Here is an 18,473-nt window from a genome sequence, read left to right on the forward strand (position 1 = left end):
ACATACTGTATGTTTACATAACTCAGCTATTTTTCATTGAAAAAAAACGAACATAATTTCCATAGAAATATAAGTTTATATTTGATTTGTTGTTTGTTTTATTATTACTTGAGATGGGTCGATGATAGGCAGCAATGTTGATTTTAATGCATTGTTATTTTTTCCACAGTGTCAGATTTAAAACTACCTCAAGATGCTCAGGACCAAAAATGTCAGCTTCCCAAAAACTGCTGTAAATATATCATATATTTTTTCCACGTTAAGCAAGTCGATCTTATAACTACTTCAGCCTGAAATGTACATACAGCCTACATTTTTTTCTACAGTGTCAGCTAAAAAAAAAAAAAAAATCCCCCTTAAAGTTCTGAGGACCAAAAATATTGGCTTCCCAAAAATTGCTGTAAATACATTTATAGACAGTATTTGTGTTTTCTTGCGCTTTTAACGAGTCAGTCGTTTAAAACTACTACAACCAAAATGTACATATCAAATCCAATATTAGGAAACAGTGGCGCCATCTGGTGGGTAAATATAAAAAGAAAAAATTGAAAGCCACTCGTCCAAATTGAAATCATACCATAAAATGTTGCATTAGTTTATGTTTGGATAAATGTTTGACCAAAAATTGCATTTTCGATGGGACATTTTTAGTGTGTCTGTTTTTGTGTTTTAGGCTAATTTAAGGAACAGATATGGCACGTTTAAAATGTTTTAACCATGAATATCCTCAAATTTCACCTGTGTTCATTCAACAAAGCACAAAATGTATCCAGGATCTGCCACATAAATTTAAACGCGGCGTGATCTGCATTGTGTTCTTTCCCCCGACACTCTCTAAAGTGCCCTTTCCCTGTTGATTTTTCTCTGTGACATTTATTAAAGTGCTGCCTTATTAGGCCGCTGGAGTGGCCCAATGCCCTTTGGTGGTGTTACTGAGTGCGAAGATCAGCCATGCAACATTCTCGTGTCAAAGGCCACCAGCTGTAATGATTTTTTTTTATTTTACTGCCTTAATGCTGATATCAGCAGCAGGTTAAGTGGGCGACCAGGCGCTGAAGTAGATTACAGTAAATAACAGGGAGTGTGTAAGTTATTGTGTGTTAGTATTTGTAGTAGAGGCAGTGCTTCGATTAGCTTTATAAGCCATTGAGGCAAAATGGACCAGTGCAGTACTTGGTTGCAACCAGAAGGGGTGCTGTTGAGGCAAAGCCTCTAACTGACATTGCTTGATACCCTATGACGAATGATTGAATGTTTGGAGGCATATTTTTTAAAAGTTACTTTTTGTCCGTTTATGTGCTCATGTCCTAAACCTCTGGAAGCTTTTACTGTTGACTCCTGAGTGTTCTCATCGTCAGTCTGTCTTCAGTCTAATTTTCAGTCCAAATTTACGATCAGGAAAGTAGCGGAGACGTGATGATTGTAGGTGGCAAATGTTGGAAATCGTTGTCGCAGCAGGACGCGCTTGTTGATTCAAGCTAACTGCTGCTGCTTAAATGTCAATTGTAGGGAAAACAACAATATTGTTGAATGGCTCCCAGAGGCAATCTGAGCAGAGGGAAATGGTTTTTCTCTGCTTACTCAGCCTCTCGGCAAACAAAACCAAAGCTGTAATTTGTAATGTTGTGCTGGTGCTTCAGTTATTCATTCTGACCCATGTATTTTACATGTAGTGTTACCATTTTATACTGCAACACAATATATAACAATACATATCATTATATATGTACAATTTGTTATATTACATATTATATATGTTTGTATATATTTAATATTTAGAATAAATGCAGATCGTAATCATTATTTGTGGAATAATTATGACTCATTTAAAAAAACACAATAAATTATGAAAATAAAAAGATCAGTGGAGAAATTACAATTGGGAAAAAAAATGAAAATTGCATTGTTAATTATTATAATACAGTTACATTATTTCTTACCTTTAATTAGCACCCAGTTTTGTTGCAATCTACAGTATCTATACAATTTATACAATATATATGTAATTATATATAATATATATGTAATTGTAAATATAGATCATTTTGACATATTATATATATATGATTTATGATATTGTTTACATGATTTTGTATTAATTAATATAAATTAAATACATGTAAAATATGGAAATTTTAATGTAATAATTTATTTTACTTGTAAATAATACAATTAAATACATTGTATTTATTTACTTTTTATGTATTATATTAATATAATTATTATTTATTGAAAATTAATAATTAATACAAATGATATTAAAATCATTTTTTATGATATTAAGTTTGTTCTCTTAATTGGAAACAATTATTTGTTGATTATATCATTCAATTCAAAGTTAAATTATTTGTGAAAAAAAATCATAACTTACAAACAATTAAATTAATACAATTAACGCATTGCAATAAAAAAAAAAAGAAAATAAAATGTCATTGTCATATTCAGCTGCTAGCGCTCTCTGCAGTTGAGTGGAGCCACTACAGTATACTGTATGATGAAATACTATTGTGTGACTCAGCAGTTAATCACACGTGCGGCTCACCTTGTTAGCGGCGATAAGGCGAAGGAGAGCAACACAGGTGGCGTGGCGTTGTCATCGCCAGTGGCTGCCAAGGTGGATCCTTCCAGGTCACCTCCTACCCTCTCTCCTTTTGGAAACATCCTCCCTTCATACGTCTCCCACTGTGACGGCCTCTCTTTTGGTCTTACTTCCTTTTAACTCTGCTTTAATTAGCTTGATGTCATCCACACACACACACAAGATGAGAGTTGGGAATCAGGAGGATTGAGTTGAAGGGAGTTAGGATTCAAGCGATGGATGATGATGATGATGATAATGTTGAAAGAACCCCTCAGAAATCGGGGAGGTTTTCTCTCTGCCAGTCTGTCTGTCTGCTTGCATCATTGCACACATGCACAGCCACAGCACACGCTCAGTGACAGGTGAGGATCCAAAGTTAGGCAAGTGAGATGTTGTGGACAAAGACCAAAAGGTATCAAGAGCTGTGTGTAGTGGATTAGACAGTTCAAGTAGGAGGGGGGTGTGCGTGTCCTGAGGGCACTTCATCTTTTTTTTCCCCTCTTCCAAATTACTGATGTGATGTAAGATCACAGCCCAAATCTCTCTCCCTTTGCATTTAAATTCCCGTCCTGCTTCATCAGCTTGCACCATCTGCTCGTGGGACCGTGCGGGCCCTGCGGTGAGGTGGCGTCTGGTGACATGCCAGCGGTTCTCCATCACAGGCACACGCGTTATACCCAACAAAGATATAAACGCAACACTTCGGGTTTTGCTCCTATTTTTCACGAGCTGAACTCAAAGATGGAAAACTTTTTGTGTTTACACAAAAGGCCCATCTCTCTCAAATATTCAACACAAATCTGTCTTAGTGAGCACGCATGATTCATAGCTCATCCACGTCACGTGTGTGGCATATCAACATGCTGATTAGAAAGCGTGAGTATTTCACAGCTGGCCACAATAAAAGGCCAATCCAAAATGTGCAGTTGAATTTTAATCCTAGAGCAGGGATTGTCAACTGGCGGACCGGGGGCTCAATCCTGACATACTAAATGCAGTAGATTCTTGACCAACAGCAGAGCGCTCTTGTCTTATAGCCCAGTGTCCCCCACCTTTGTTGTCTTGTGCACACCAAGAGCCTTTTTGTCCTACCATGAGCACCCCCGCCACTCATACGTGTTGATAGTTCTCCAAAAGTAGAATGTAAAGCAACTTTTAATATTTTGCCGCAGCTGTGCCACAGGTTATTGTCTCCCTGGGGAAACTAGTTGCACCGCACACGTTCCATTTTATTGTCTGAATTGAATGAGAATATTTACATGCTTCTCATCTTGGAAATCATTTATTTCCACGTACCCCCTGCAGTTTGCTCGCATGCCCCTGGTTGGGAATCACTTTGACTCGTGTTTTTGCAGCAGGTTCTTAAAACAGCAGAGCACTCCTGTCATACACACAATCTTTGAGCAGTGCTTTTGCAGTCACTCCTTAAAAACAGCAGAGTGCCCCCAACATTTAGAGCAGGGGTGTCCAAACTTTTTCCAGCAAGGGCCACATAGTGAAAAATGAAAAGATACAAGGGCCACTTTGACATTTTGTAAATATGCTAGGAAGATATGTACTGTATATGTAAAAACATTTGATATCAGTGGAATGCTACTAAAATGACATGGTCTGTCCCCATTATATTGCACGTTTATTCTAGTAAAATTGCAACTGTTAATATTTAATATTTACTATTTTGACTTTTTGAAAAAAAAAATTCCATTTCTGATACTGTGTTTTTGATCATTTTCCAAATATTTCAACTTTCTTCTTGACTTTATTCCCATAATATTTTGTATTTATTGACATAATATTACAACTTTTTCGCTGGCCTAATTATTTTTTTGTTAAAATGTCAACTTTATGCTACTAAAGTGACTTTTTTCGTCATAATATTACGTTATTCTTGTCAAATTCTGGCTTGTTTTCTCATTAGAAGACAACTTCTTTCTCTAATTTGACTTTGACTTTGACTTTATTCTTGTACAATTACCGTACTTTCATTTTTCCATTTTTGTTGTTTTTAAATTTTTTTTTTTAGCTTTCTTGTTAAATTATAGTTTTGGAATGTGCCATGGACCAATAATAAAAAAACTAATGCCCCCGGGCCGCACTTTGGACACCCTTGATTTAGAGGATCTTATTTGACTCTGACATCACATTGGGTCTCACCATCACAACCAGCAGTTGCAAACACACAACTGCTTGTAATTTGATGTCGTGCTGGTCTTCGTTTTGTACACAATACATAATAAATAAATAAATAGCCTTAGATGACTGTGACCGTACGTCCTTAGGAGGCGCTGGTGCATGTTCTAGGTGGAAGAATACTTTGCCTTCATGAAATGTTTGCCCACCTGCTTTACATGGAGGTCTTTTTGTTGTGTGTCTTGATGCCTCTGCAAGAGCCTGCTGGTCATGGAGGGGAAAGCAGCGTGAAGCAACCAGACAGAATCATTCTCAGCGTCTTTTAACGGACCTGTTTGTTCTCTCCTTGCCACCTGTGCTATTAAAGCCCTCCCGCTGTACAAGTGGTCTTCATTGAAGACTGCCGAGACTCAGAAGTCCTCCTTCAGTACAAAGAATGGGAACATGCATTGTTGTTCGCCCTCCTGGGAAGTTGACGCCTTTCCTTTCCTCTCTGTTTGAGAGAGTGATGTTTTTCGTCTCTACTTGACGACCATGCTTGCAGTGCAGTTTCCCCCAGGACTGCAATCTATTTGTGGCAGGGGTTGGGAGGATGGACACCGTGGGAGACAAAAAGTCAGCAAAAAACATGAGAAGTAAAACAAATACGCAGTAATCCCTCGTTTGTTAATTGGTGATAAGTGAATTTCTGCAAAGTAGGATTCCTTATTTATAAATGGAATATTTCAACAGAAATATTTAAACAGAAAACCTGTTTACAACCTTCTAAATATGGCTTTAACATTATTAGAGCCCTTTAGACATGAAATAACACCCCTATAGTCACCTTTACACTCCTGTTAGCCATTATAGTAGACATCCTAACAGAAAAGAAGACATTTAAGACGTAAATAATATGTGTGTTGCAGTAAATGTGTTGACATCAGTGGTTCAGAGTTAAGTTTTAGCTTGGCATGAGTTACTGCCACAACAGTAGTCCATGTTGTTGTTCTTATTATGGTGATTTTGGGGCTGCACGGTGGCGTAGTGGTTAGGATGTTGGCCACACAATCAGGAGATCGGGAAGATCTGGATTTGAGTCTCCATTTGGGCATCTCTGTGTGGAGTTGGCATGTTCTCCCCATGCATGGGTTTTCTCTGTTTACTCCGGTTTCCTCCCACATTCCAAAAAATATGCATGTTAGGTTAATTTGAGACAAAATGGTATGAATGTGAATACTTGTTTGTCTATTTGTCCAGGGTGTACCCCGCCTCTCGCCCAACAGTCAGCTGGGATAGGCTCCAGCATACCCCCGCGACCCTAGTGAGGATAAGCGGCATAGAAAAAGAAAGTGTGGATTATGTTATTACAGTTGTGCCTGTTGTGAGGTAAGTCAAACCTGCAATAAAAGCCTGTTGTTCCAGCGATCAAGTCATGTTCTTGTGTGTCTCACCGAACAAAACAGTAACATTACTGACACCAAGGGACCAGTGTAGAATACTACATTTCACTTATCACTTCTTTTTGGTTTTTTTTAATGTCACAAGCAAGACAGAGCCTCCTGTGCTTTTCTTAGCTTTTAGATGTGAAAACTGCCCTCTGACCAATTTTCTGCTTCACAGTACATGCGGAAAAAGTTTCCCCTCAATGAACCGCAGCTCCCCCAGTGTCAGCAGCACTCGTGTAGCCCCAGACATCCACCAAGCTTGACTGTAGTCAAGAAACAATCATCTTGCTACTAGCTTATTTGTATACTGACTACTCCCAGGTCCATTCAAGTTTACTTTCTATAGTATTGCCCCTTGACAAGAGACGCTGCCATAACAAATGCTTGCTGCGGTGTGCTCACTAGCTCGTCATGCAGCCATGTTGTGTTGATGGCGTGATTCAGACGCTCCCTGCAAGTCATTATTGCACAGGTCAATTCTCTGTGGGGTCTCATTAAAACCCTGCACAGTGATGGATAAAATATGTCTCCCTCATCTCATGCTGGAGAAGCTGTCAAGTTGACAGGTGACTCAGCGCTGTGGGCAAACGACGCTACGTGTGAGTTTATACGTTCGCAGAGGGCGGTGGGAATGTTTGGCCTCACGTTGTGCGTCGTACCTGTTGAATTAGCTGTGAAATTATGCACATTGGATGGCCGATGCTGTGTTGGCGTGTGTGTGTGTGTTTGTCATGCTTTGTCCCGTGTGTTTTCTCTCTCTGCGTAGGGTGCGCTGCCCTCCCCCTCGCCACCTCCGTGGCAGGCACAGCACCAGGCCTTGACCTGTACCAGCATGCCCCAGCGCAGACAGAGTGAGTCACTAACACAATGCTTTCCTGATGATTTTTTTTTTTTGCTTCTCATAAAACTACTTTAGAAGCTCATCTCCAGCAATTTCCAGGCTTTTATGGTCTCCCTTTATATTTTTACTTTAATGACACGCTGTGCACAGCACATTCGCTTTCTCCCTTAAATCTCGACTTTATAATTAAAGTAATTGTCACAAGAATTTTGTATCATTAACACAAAAAGTAATGCGCTGTAATTAGTTTCCACATTTTGCTGTTACAGCCGTATACCAAAATAGATAAAATGTATTTTATATCACAAAATTCTATGCCCAGCACCTCATATTGACAAAGTGAAGAATAGTTTTTGAAAATGGCAGCACATGTATTAAAAATCGAACACTCCATTCAACACTGGAATTGCACAATACACAGGAACACTGCTGTGATGGTGCTGGAGTGGAAAGCAGGCGAAAAACAACAATTGCATGGCAGGAAATGCGCAGTTGAAAAGCAAAAAGACAATAAAGAAACAAGTGGAAGAACCTACGCTCTGCTCTTTGCATGAATCCCCCACGGGGCTTTGAATCAAGAGCGAAGGTGAAAATAAACGCATGGCATTGTTGGAGAACGTGCCAGGTTTTATTTCAGCGTCGTCGATTTTCATCAGCTCTTTTTTTTTTTTTTTTTCTGACAAATGCATCAGCGCCGCATTCAGTTTCCCACAATCACCACCACCACCAGCAGCGCGTTGCATGAGTGGAATGATGTGCGTGCAGCGAGAGAAAAGGAGGTGGGAAAGAAGAGAACTTCAGAATTAAAGCCGGCCTGATTTCATACTTCAGTACACATTAAAAACATTTCTGGCGCTAATATTAACTCATTCAATCCCAGCCATTTTTCAAAAGACAACCCCTTCAGTACCGGACGTTTTAAACGATTTTGACAGATCTTTCAAGGCACACAGAATATTGTTTTCAATGGTTGGCTATATAAACATTGAACCCTCCAAAAGAAACATTAGCCTCCCATCTTTCATCAGAAAAAAAGTTTGTTTCTACCATTTTCCGTTCTGTAGTAATCAGCAGTAGAACATAGGTAAGTTTTAGGAAAATATCAGTTCCCAACTAGAAAAGGGAGAAAACCAGATTTTTGTGAAAAGATACATTTCAAGCATAACTTTTACTTTGACACAAATGTGTGCTTTTGTGACAGCTCAAACATCTAAACAACTATGCCAACATAAACAACACAAAAATCCAAATAACAATTTATTTACAAATATAAGACCACGCACTGTATACTGTATATCTCGATCACAACTGGTCGTACGGGCTCCTACGGGTGGCAGGTTTGATATGGGTCGACAGTTGTTCAAAAAAGGCAAAGAAAAAGCCGTCCTTGTTTTCCGCGTAATTGTTTCTAACGCTGAGGTTTTGTGCATCTTTTCCTGAAAATGATGGTTGAATTCTGATTTTTAGGACTGTTTTAATGCAGGGTGGAATGTGTGTGTGTGTGTGTGTGGGTGTGTGTGCGTGTGCGCGTCTCCTTCCTCTGTCTTTTTCTCTTTCATCTGCTGGTCTTGCTATCTAACTGCCCACACGTAACGACTGTGGCAAGGAGTGGAGCACCTAGTGCAATACTTCACTGACCGCCCATGGTACAGTAGAACCTCTCTCCCTCTCTAACCTGCTTCTGAAGCATGACCTCCTTCTTCTTCTTCTTTTTCTGCTGCATGCCGTCTTTAGGTTGCAGTGACACTTTTTATGTTTTACTTATGTCTGGGTCTTAATTATATCCTAATTTATTTTGACGATTTTATTTTGGTGATGTGTTGGGACCATCATTACTGACAACGGAAGACAATAAAAACAGCTTCCTCTCTTCTACGAGATGTTAGTGTGTCTGTAGAGGATTTCTGGTCAATTTGTCACCGTCCCGAGAGAGACACCACACTCATCCACGCATGCGTGCTCTGTGCAACGGGTAAGCACCTGGTCGTACCCCGTGTAGTTAAAAAAGAGGTGTGTCCCATGACTTTTGCATGTATTTTGTATTTGTTCCGTGTCATCAAATGAAGTCAGCACAATGCATGTGTCACTTTTTTTTGTTTTCGTGCACGTTTTGTGTCCGTTCTCCACCAACGATGGTCTGATTTTTGCTGTATTTAAACCTTTCCGGGGCACTCTTTAAAATGCTTTTGAAGGAAAGTTAAAAAATGTAGCTCAGGATGTACACAACAAAACTTTTGAAGTCTTAAATATTTTTTAAATGATTTTTTTATTCACCTGTTTTTTTTTGTTTTTTTTGTTTTTTTTTTTGCAGGTTTTTGGGATTATTTTCCATAATTTTTTTTTTATTGTGTATTTTTTTCATTCAAATTCAGCAATGCTTGCACAATCCAATTTTAGAGCATGCAACAACTTATATAAATATATTATAAAATCTTTATTTTATAAATATAAATATTTTGCTAAAATGTTATATAAATTCACTATATTCAATAAAATACAAAATTTTATAAAATATGAACACATAAATTATTATTTTTTAATTAAATATCTTAAATAAAAATAATAAATACATAAAACAAATTTTGCCAAAATGTCATAAATTCACTTGATGTTGTGACAGCACTTTCGTAGTGAGTGTGAGAAGATATTAAATGTATTATAAAGGTGCGGGGCCACTGTTCCTAACACCGTGTCATTAGAATGAAATTGTACCTTTTTTAATGATTATCATTATTTTTGTCATTGCTTCTTGATGCCCTCCCAGTGAAGCCCCCCTCTTTGTGAACCTGGCGTGATCCCTCGTCTGATCAAGGGTTAACGTAGAACATGTGTCATGGGACAATGATTGACTGTCCTTGCGACTCACTAAAGCAGCAGAGCACCTCGCTCTGACGTCCAAATCACCATTTTCACGACCGCCTATAAACGCCACAGCCGTCTAATCCAGCCTGGAAATGGAGTGGTGCCACATTAGCGTGCTCGTGTGATGATGATGATGTGCCACAATGACACTCTACTCCTTTGGCGACTAAACGCTGGAAATATTTATTTACGTATTCAGATTTGTGCAGCGGAGGCCATTTAAATGTGTTTTTTTGTAAAAGAGAGATACAAAGCTGCAAATGAGATTGGCCGCCAGGTGCATCAAATGCATCTTCGTCATTGTTTGTGAACGGGCATTATGTACATGATGGCGTTAGGAGCTCATCATGTTTGCTGGTAATGTGCAGCAGACTGCAAACAATTATTGTTCCTGTACGACATGAGAGGCTATAAACACGTACACGTACAGTGCACTTTCCTGTTTACTTTGGCTACCGTTAGCCTGTCTAGTGGTCAAATTTATAACAGCACTGTTCTCATGCGTGATGTGAAAAGTGTTTGGTTTTAAATTAAAGTAATCCCTCGCTTCCAGATCAGACCGTGATAAATAGGATTCCTTATTTATAAATTGAATATGATCAAAGTTAGGTAAACTCTAAAGGATTTATGATCTTTTAAATATGTTTTTTAACATTATTAGAGCCCTGTAGACATGAAATAACACCCCTATAGTCACCTTTACACAAATATTACCAAATATAGTAGACATCATCAGACAAAATGAAACCCCTTATACAGAAATAAGACAATATAGACTCGTGTTGTACTGTTGTAATGTACAGTACTTCTTGCAGGGGCTATTGTCTCATCCGTGTAACATTACTGACACCTAGTGACCAGTGTGTAGTACTACATATCATCACAGCGTTTTTCAATGTCTTATATTTGTATTTTAGTTCATTTAGATATTTTAATACTTTAAAATGTTTAATTTAGACAAAAATTATGGAAAATGTGCTAAAATATGGATGTTTTTGGCTAATAATAGGCCACATTCAACCACAAACAGTGCCGATGTATTCATTAATAAATTGTTGAAAAACCATGATGGAGTGAAGCTGCAAAATTCGAAGAGCAAAGTGCCGAGAGATTACTCTAATGCCTTTTTGGTATGACTCAAAGGCCACAACATTAGGAACACCTGCCAAGCGCTAGCTAATATGATACAATTCTGCCTTTACACAATACAATAATCATTTGTACAGATGCCATATTATGCAAAAGTGTTTTTTTAAAGGGCTAAAGGTGACAAAAATCTGCCATTTCTCTCACTAGTTTGCTTTACTGTTGAGAGAAAAGGTGAAAACACTCGCTTTTGAAGTTCATGAAGGAAAAACATCCATCTGACCTGCCCCTGGATAGATGTAGCTTCGCTACACGTCTTAAAATGCAGCCTGTTAGCACTCTAGCTGCCAGTGCTATACTAGTGTTTAATGTTTAACGTTTGTGTCCACTCCTTAATGTTGCATTGTTGTATGCGATATATGGCATCTATTCTGTTGCACAAGTTAGTCTATATTGAAAAAGTGGATCAAGTACACTTCTTGGAGACACACACTGTGTCGGAGACAAGCACAGCTCATTAGCGTTAAAGCTATTTTCTAAAAAATGCATCCGTTGTGTTGCAACTAGAGCTAGTGCACATAAAACTATTTTGAGGAGGAGCAGAAAAAGGGGGAAGAAAGTGAAAAATCCACAGCAGGAATGAACAAATGCTGATGAGCGGGGCAGGTTGAAAGACATTGTTGCACCAGAAGAGGGCGCTGTGGTCCTTCACAGCCGGCTGGCAGTGTGCTGCATGTAATCCAGCATGCATCAGAGACCACAACGCACATCTTCACACATCCTCAGAGATGGCCGCGTTATGAGAGTTCATGTTTTTAATAGCTTTAGATGGCTTCAGGCGGATATATAGTAAAGAAGCCCCCTCAAACAAGCTAACAAGCCCAGCTCGTAAGTAGGATTTGATGGCTGCAGAGGTGGCGGGTCATCAGGAAACTGCATTTATGCACGGTGAGATGCTGCTGCAGTGTTGTACTCTTCTTCTGACCCGAGCAGCTGTGCCGTGGCATTCATCTAATAAGCCTTCCTCTGCTGCCTGAATGCTTGCAAGAAGTCACCTTTCTCTTGGAGATGAATAAAGAATCCATCTACCTTGTAGCACCGGGCATCATGTGGGAATGTGCTGGGCCAGCCAGGTCACAGGGCCAGGATTGCTGCTTTACTGGTCAATCATTTCTCAACGCTTGAATTGTGTTGGTGGCAGACCATTAAATTGTGGAAATACAGTAAAGTGACAAAAACAATGTGATATACTGTGTATATACTCTAACAGTAAAGGGACTAAAACAAGCTGATATACTGTGTATATACTATAGAACTATTTGAGGATCTGGACAAAAGTGTAGTTTTTACTAAATATCCTATAAAATACTATGCACATGTTTATTATTATTTGCCTCTCATCTGAGCAGGCTTCATGGGTTCCTGCTCAAAGACTAGGTAGGACAGCGCTAGTCTGAGGGGTTGGTGCAGGATCCAAGGTACCTCTGAAGGATGAGGCAAGAACCGTTCTTGCCTGGCCATGCCTCTAGGTCACTCTTTTGTGGTGCAAAACGACAATCCTTAAGGTATCTTTTAATGACTGCAAAGTTCCACCACAAAAAAGTGAAAAGAGGCCAAATGACAGTCCTTAAGATATATTTTAACGACTGCAGATTTGCAAAGAGTGAAACCATTCTTGTATGGGCATGCCCCTAGGTTAATCTTTTGTGGTGCAAAACAACAGTCCTTAAGCTATCTTTTAACCACTGCGTTTTGCACCACAAAAGAGTGAAAAAAGGGAAAACGTTCTTGTCTGCCACGCCTCCACTCTTTTGTGGTGCAAAACGACAGTCTGCAGGACATCTTTTAACGACTGCAGATTTGCACCACAAAAGAGTGCAACCGTTCTTGTCTGGGCATGCCTCTAGGTTTTGTGATGCAAAATGACAGTCCTTAAGGTATCTTAATGACTGCAGATTTGCACCAGAAAAGAGTGAAAAGAAGCAAAATGAGAGTCCTTAAGATATCTTTCAACAACTGCTGTTTTGCACCACAAAAGAGTGAAACCGCCCTCGTCTGGACATTCTCAATCATCTCGGTCACTCTTTTGTGGTGCGAAACTGCAGTCGTTAAAAGATCTTATAGTATGTATTATATTTATTACTGCATGTATATTATTACATATATCCTTATATGTATGCATTTAGACAAATTGGGCAGTTTTGGATTAGATGTTTTATTGGGCAACGTTCTGTACTGGTATTTTGTAGACGTGGTGCTGATGCTTCTCATTGAAATGTTGTCGATGAACACGGCACTACTTTTGTGACGTTGTTTTCCGTGGGAAAAATGGCTCCATGCGTCACAACATTGTGGTTCTCGGAAACGTTTTGAAGCCCATCTCCAGCCGCTCGCACGGCAAGGTTATTCTCCTCTAAATGCTGACTCAGGGCTTCCTCTCTGACTTTGCCTCTTCTAATCCAGGAATCGTTCAGTGACTGGCAGCACAAACACGCTGTGATGTTAACAGCAAATAAACAAGTCAAAGAAACGGGAGAATATTCCCTCTTTGCTGCCGCGAAATATCAAAGTGTCCCCCCCACCCCCAAGAAAAGATGGCATTTCTGGAGCACCATGAAAAAAACATTTCAAAATCAGCATCATTATGCTGTTTCATAACTATGTTCATTTTTTAATCTTTTTGGATTCATCTTTGCTCTTTCCTGCAGCTTCAAATACCTTTCAACCTCAGCGAGCCTTCCCACCAGGCAAGACCAGTAAGAACTCTCACCGAGGGCCGCAGTGACCTAACGAGGGACGCTACCGACGCAGGAGCCCGTTTCGATGACGACGGTCCTCTTGATGGCCTCGCGTCAGCACTGGAGCTGAGTCACCTCCTCGGCGCTCACAGATTAAGCTCAGGGGCTCCATCGGCAGCTGTGCTGCGCCACCAGGGCGCTCCCACATCCTTGCAGCCTCCTCGCTGTCACATAGGCGCGTTGCTTCCTGTCGTCAAGCCGCTCAGACAGTCTTCCCTGAAGCCTTTGGCTTCCAGGAGCAGGCAGCTGCCCCCTCCATCCCGAGGCCTTCCTTGCTTTCACACCGGCCCCCGGCCTCACCTCCCAAGCCTGTGTCGCACCTCGCCGCTCCAGCCTGGCGGTGCTCACGGTGGAGCTAACTCGGAGAACAGGACGCCTGGTCGCTCGTGTCTCCCCAAGCCAAAGATTCCCTGAGGAGCTTCCCGCTTAACCAAAATAGAAACCCCTGTGGACTAGTTTGGAACATGTAGCAGCATATGGACGCACACGGCCTACATGCACAGGAAGGAGGGAGGCGCTCATGTCACTTTTATTCCCCCGCTGCTGTCTAACTTATTAACTCAATTTAAAGCTACACTCGTCCTCGCCCGGCCGTGCCCCCCACCGACCTACATGCACGGAAACATTAAAGACGGCACAGACAGACGTGACCTTTACTGTGTAGTGCTGAACGGCCCCGCGGGTGAACGACGGAGGCGAGAAAGCAGACAGGCTAAAAGAAAGGAGCCATAACAGAGAAGGTGGAGAGAGGTGAAGCTCCTGTTGCGGAGAAATAGGTTAGCTCACTGGACACAACATTAGGTACACCTGCACACTCTCATAATATCCAATACTTAAATTCTGCCAATCACTGCAGCATTACTGCAATTTCCCTGACTTTGTGGATTATCTCCAGTCGTTTCGATTGTATCTTTCATGGAAGGTGGCGGCTGTCATTATTTGCTTGTGAGGGGAGCCAGGGTTTTGACTTTTGGATTATTTTGAGTCTTTCTATTAGTTTCTGCTATGAAATGCGATGGTATTACAGCCATGCTGTGTGCGCATGCATGCAGTGGTGCCAAAGATCAGGGAAGCAGTGTATAATAGAACATCCGAAGGAGTCCAAAGTAATTCAAAAAGTCAAAACCTGTGCACTCACTCAGATAAAGACGTGTCATATAATTAATGTGATCGCTTTGACTGCCTCGCACAGTAAATGACATGCCGTCTTGTAAATAAGATAAATAAAATAGGACTATTTAGTTTAGATAAAGTGCTCATGGCACCCAAAAATGTTTGAAAAAAAGCAATTAAAAAAAAAAGCAATTTACTTAATAAAATGTTTTTGTCACACTGCTTTCATCTGCCAGCCAACAGCCATAAAATGAAGTTGTATTTATCCAAGGCCTCTGCCTTTGGAATCTGCCTCATTGAATGCATCTCTTAACGTCCAATCAGATTTAAGAACAAACAACGCATGAGTGGATTCCATCAGTTCTAAATGCTATGCAGCACTCTTTGTGTGTCTCGTCGCACTGGTCGTATTTGATTTCAAAAACAATTCAAAATGCATTCATTGTATTTGTCAAATGGAATAGATTGTTAAAATGGCATTTTATTAGGGACACACTAAGTGCTTATGACTTGTAAGGACACGAAAATTTCAAGCCTTCGGATTTGACTCGACCAGTCTTGTGTTGACTTGAGACCTGACTTGGACTTGCACGTCTTTACTTGAGACCTGACTGGGGACTTGCAGAACACTGCCTTGCTCCCACCTCTTTCAGAAAATTATCCTTAAATGACTTCCGCTGAGCTCTGGCGCTAAATAGAAAAGAGAGTTAGCTAGTTGTTACTAGTTAGCTAGTTCTTATTTTGAGTTTCTCAGATCATGTGCATCAAGGAAGGTGGCGGCTATTGATTACTTGCATGGGGAGCGATCGCATTCATGAAATGACACTTGCTTATTACGCGCGTGAGCGAGTTTGCCGTGCGTTTTGACTTTTGGATTATTTCAAGTGCTTATTTATTTTACAAAATGTCGTTATCATGAAGAACTGGCAAGGGAGCAACTGCAGCGCAGTCATTCTATGGCCTGGCCCGCCTCTTCCAATGGTGCCAAAGGCGGGGCAGGACTGACTGAGTGTCCTAAGTCCTCTAAACGGCGAGAGGTTTATGTTCCGTGGTACCATCAAACAGCTGCTCTGTGTGCCAAGCCGAGCAAACCCCAAAAAAACAATAAATGGTGGAGCTCTTGAGGCTGTTTGGAGAAAATGCGGCAAACGTGTGTCCAAGTGGATGAGCGTGAGGCGGAATACGTTTGTTTGTAGTCCACGGAGTAGCCCTGTCCCCTCTCGGCTGTTGTCACTCATCGCTTCTTAATTCCCAGCCAGGAATCAATGTAGTCTGTTTGTGTTTGTCAAGACAAACATGATGCCAAGGAGAAGAAGAAGAAGCACAAGACGCAGGGGGCCCCTTCCGTGCCGCTGTAATCTCCAAATCAATGTCCTCCTCGGTCACTTTAAGAGTCTGGCCAATCAGTCTCGTGTAAAGCCAGAAACAAAACACTGCAGCAGCCGTGGATCAATTCTCACACAGGGAACTTATTTAACTTGTTTTTGCAACAGTTTTTTTGTTGTTGTTGAAGCTGCTTTTGCACCAAAAGGAGGGCGTCTGGTTATGTTGTATTGCAGCATTCAGTCGAGTTGAATAAGACGCCAGCGAGCTATAAGGTGTTTGTCATCTTAACCACAATTTACAGGAAGGCCACCAAGGAGCCTCAAGAGAGACGCAAGCATATTTGCACTTTTCAAGCTTTCTTTTTCACCTCAAATTGGCTGTAGAAGTAAAATATTAAAATATGTGCACCCATGACAGCTATCATTTTAAAGCCCGCAATAAATGATAGCTTTTATAAGAAATGTTGCCAAAATCACAAATATGCCCCCGAGTGGCGGAGGGTAGTGATATCAGAAGAGCCAAGTGCTCTGATCTTTCGGAGGTTTTGTGCCCTTAAAGTCATGTTTTTGGATAAAGATAATATGTCATTCAAATGTATCGCATACAACGATGGTAATGTTTTCATTTATTTTGAACATGCATACAAGTTACATTGGAATACATCGTAGTAATAGATCGTAGTACAACTCAGTTCCACGTGTCCAAAAGGGAGCAGGAAGAAGCAAAGCTTATTTAATCCTACCCCCTCTCTGTTTCACGTCCTGTATTCCAAATGCACTCTTTGCCAATTTTACTCAAACTAAATTAAAGTAAAACTAAATTAAACACTTCAAATTAATAATTAAAGCTCATTAAAGTAGTTTTTCCATTATATATTACTATTTTGTGAATTTAAAAAAAATGTTTGATACGGACATGACATACACACGTACATTTTTATATTAATATATACTAAAATGAACAATTGAAATGAAATTTAATTTTAACTTAATTAAAAAATATGTATTCATACATTAGAATACATTTTTCAACTTATTTTCAACATTAAAGTAAAAGTTTCAACATTTCAACATAAAAAACCCTTCTCACTGCTGCCTCTTGTGACCTTAACAAGTACCACAACCCATAGACTCATTCCATCCATTGACTTTGACGTAAAATGGAAAGCTTGAAATGTTTGTGGGAGTAAATCAATTTTTGCTTTGTGTGAAAATGTAAAAGTAATGACACAGTAATGGCTTATTACATGTCGGATGCGGTGGACAGTGCAATATTGTGACTGTTAAAGCAAAATTATCCTAACTTGATGCACTTTAAATGACTGTGGATCATTTCTATGCTATTCAGAAGCTGTGGCAGCACATGAGAGGCCATAAGTGTGTCAGTGCTGATCATTGATGTCCACGTTGGACACGTGAAGGACATTCTCCGCTGTATTCCACCTCTATGGTTGTATTACTGTGGAAATAAACGTGTGATTGATAAACTTTTATTGACTTTTTGATTTTCTACTCGCATGTTGAGCTTGGAAAAGAAGCTGAAAACCGGACCCCTTAACTGAACTCCTTTTTTGTCTTTGAATTGAGCCAACTTTTTGAGAAAAGGCTTTATCTGCCCGCTGCATCTGGAACCAAAAGTCCCGGTCCGCTTCCTCCAGCAATCCTTTCAAATATTAACAAACGCTGCAGGCAAGACGGTCCAATCCTCTCCAAGCTGGAGAGGGTGGGTTGTGGTTGTGGTCGGCGGGGAGAGGGTTGGTGTCTGTACAACATCTGATTGTACACCGTGGACTGCTTTGAGTTGAGGTTGGGAATGGAGTCTGGGTTAGGTTTCATATTTTGATTCGTGAAAACCAGGACACTCGGCCTGGCATTGAGATACTCAGATGATATTTTACTCAAAGATATATTAAATTACAAAATACTATCCATCAACAGAGACTGCTGGAAGATCTGCGTTCAAATCTCAGTTGGACATCTCTGTGTGGAGTTTGCATGTTCTCCCTGTGTGTGTGTGTGTGTGGGGGGGGGGGGGTTTCTCCGGGCACTCCGGTTTCCTCCCACATTCCAAAAATATGCATGTTGGATTAATTGGCGACTCTAAATTGTCCACAAGTATGAATGTGAGTGCGAATGGTTGTTTGTACCCACTGATTGGCTGGCGACCAGTACCCTGCCTCCCACCTCCCACCCAAAGTCAGCTGGGATAAGCTCCAGCTTACCCCCAGCGACCCTAATGAGGATTAAGTGACATAGAAATTGAATGACTGAATGAATGATATTCATAACCACAGACACAGGTTCCAGAGG

General features: G+C 40.4%; 2 protein-coding genes across 12 annotated transcripts in view; one reads left to right on the top strand and one right to left on the bottom strand.

Annotated features, from left to right (window-relative positions):
• Nucleotides 1-18,473, top strand: part of ccser2a (coiled-coil serine-rich protein 2a) — a 91,896-nt gene that overhangs the window by 48,171 nt on the left and 25,252 nt on the right. For 7 of the 11 annotated variants that reach the window (XM_054799061.1, XM_054799057.1, XM_054799054.1 and 4 more), the window contains one exon: nt 13,636-18,164. In XM_054799061.1, the coding sequence (XP_054655036.1) occupies nt 13,636-14,139 (504 nt within the window). In that variant the 3' untranslated portion in view covers nt 14,140-18,164. Of the gene's footprint in view, nt 1-6,904; nt 6,990-8,585; nt 8,626-13,635; nt 18,165-18,473 lie in introns of those variants that run through there. The other 4 variants (XR_008573694.1, XM_054799064.1, XM_054799062.1 and 1 more) reach the window with 3 other exon arrangements.
• grid1a (glutamate receptor, ionotropic, delta 1a) overlaps nt 5,127-18,473 on the bottom strand; it is a 342,967-nt gene continuing 329,620 nt past the window's right edge. Inside the window, exon 19 of the transcript XR_008573689.1 lies at nt 5,127-5,279. The gene's annotated coding sequence lies outside the window, so the exon portion shown is untranslated. The remainder of the gene's footprint in view (nt 5,280-18,473) is intronic.

This window comes from Dunckerocampus dactyliophorus, chromosome 14 (assembly GCF_027744805.1).
Source record: "Dunckerocampus dactyliophorus isolate RoL2022-P2 chromosome 14, RoL_Ddac_1.1, whole genome shotgun sequence".
NCBI lineage: Eukaryota > Metazoa > Chordata > Actinopteri > Syngnathiformes > Syngnathidae > Dunckerocampus > Dunckerocampus dactyliophorus.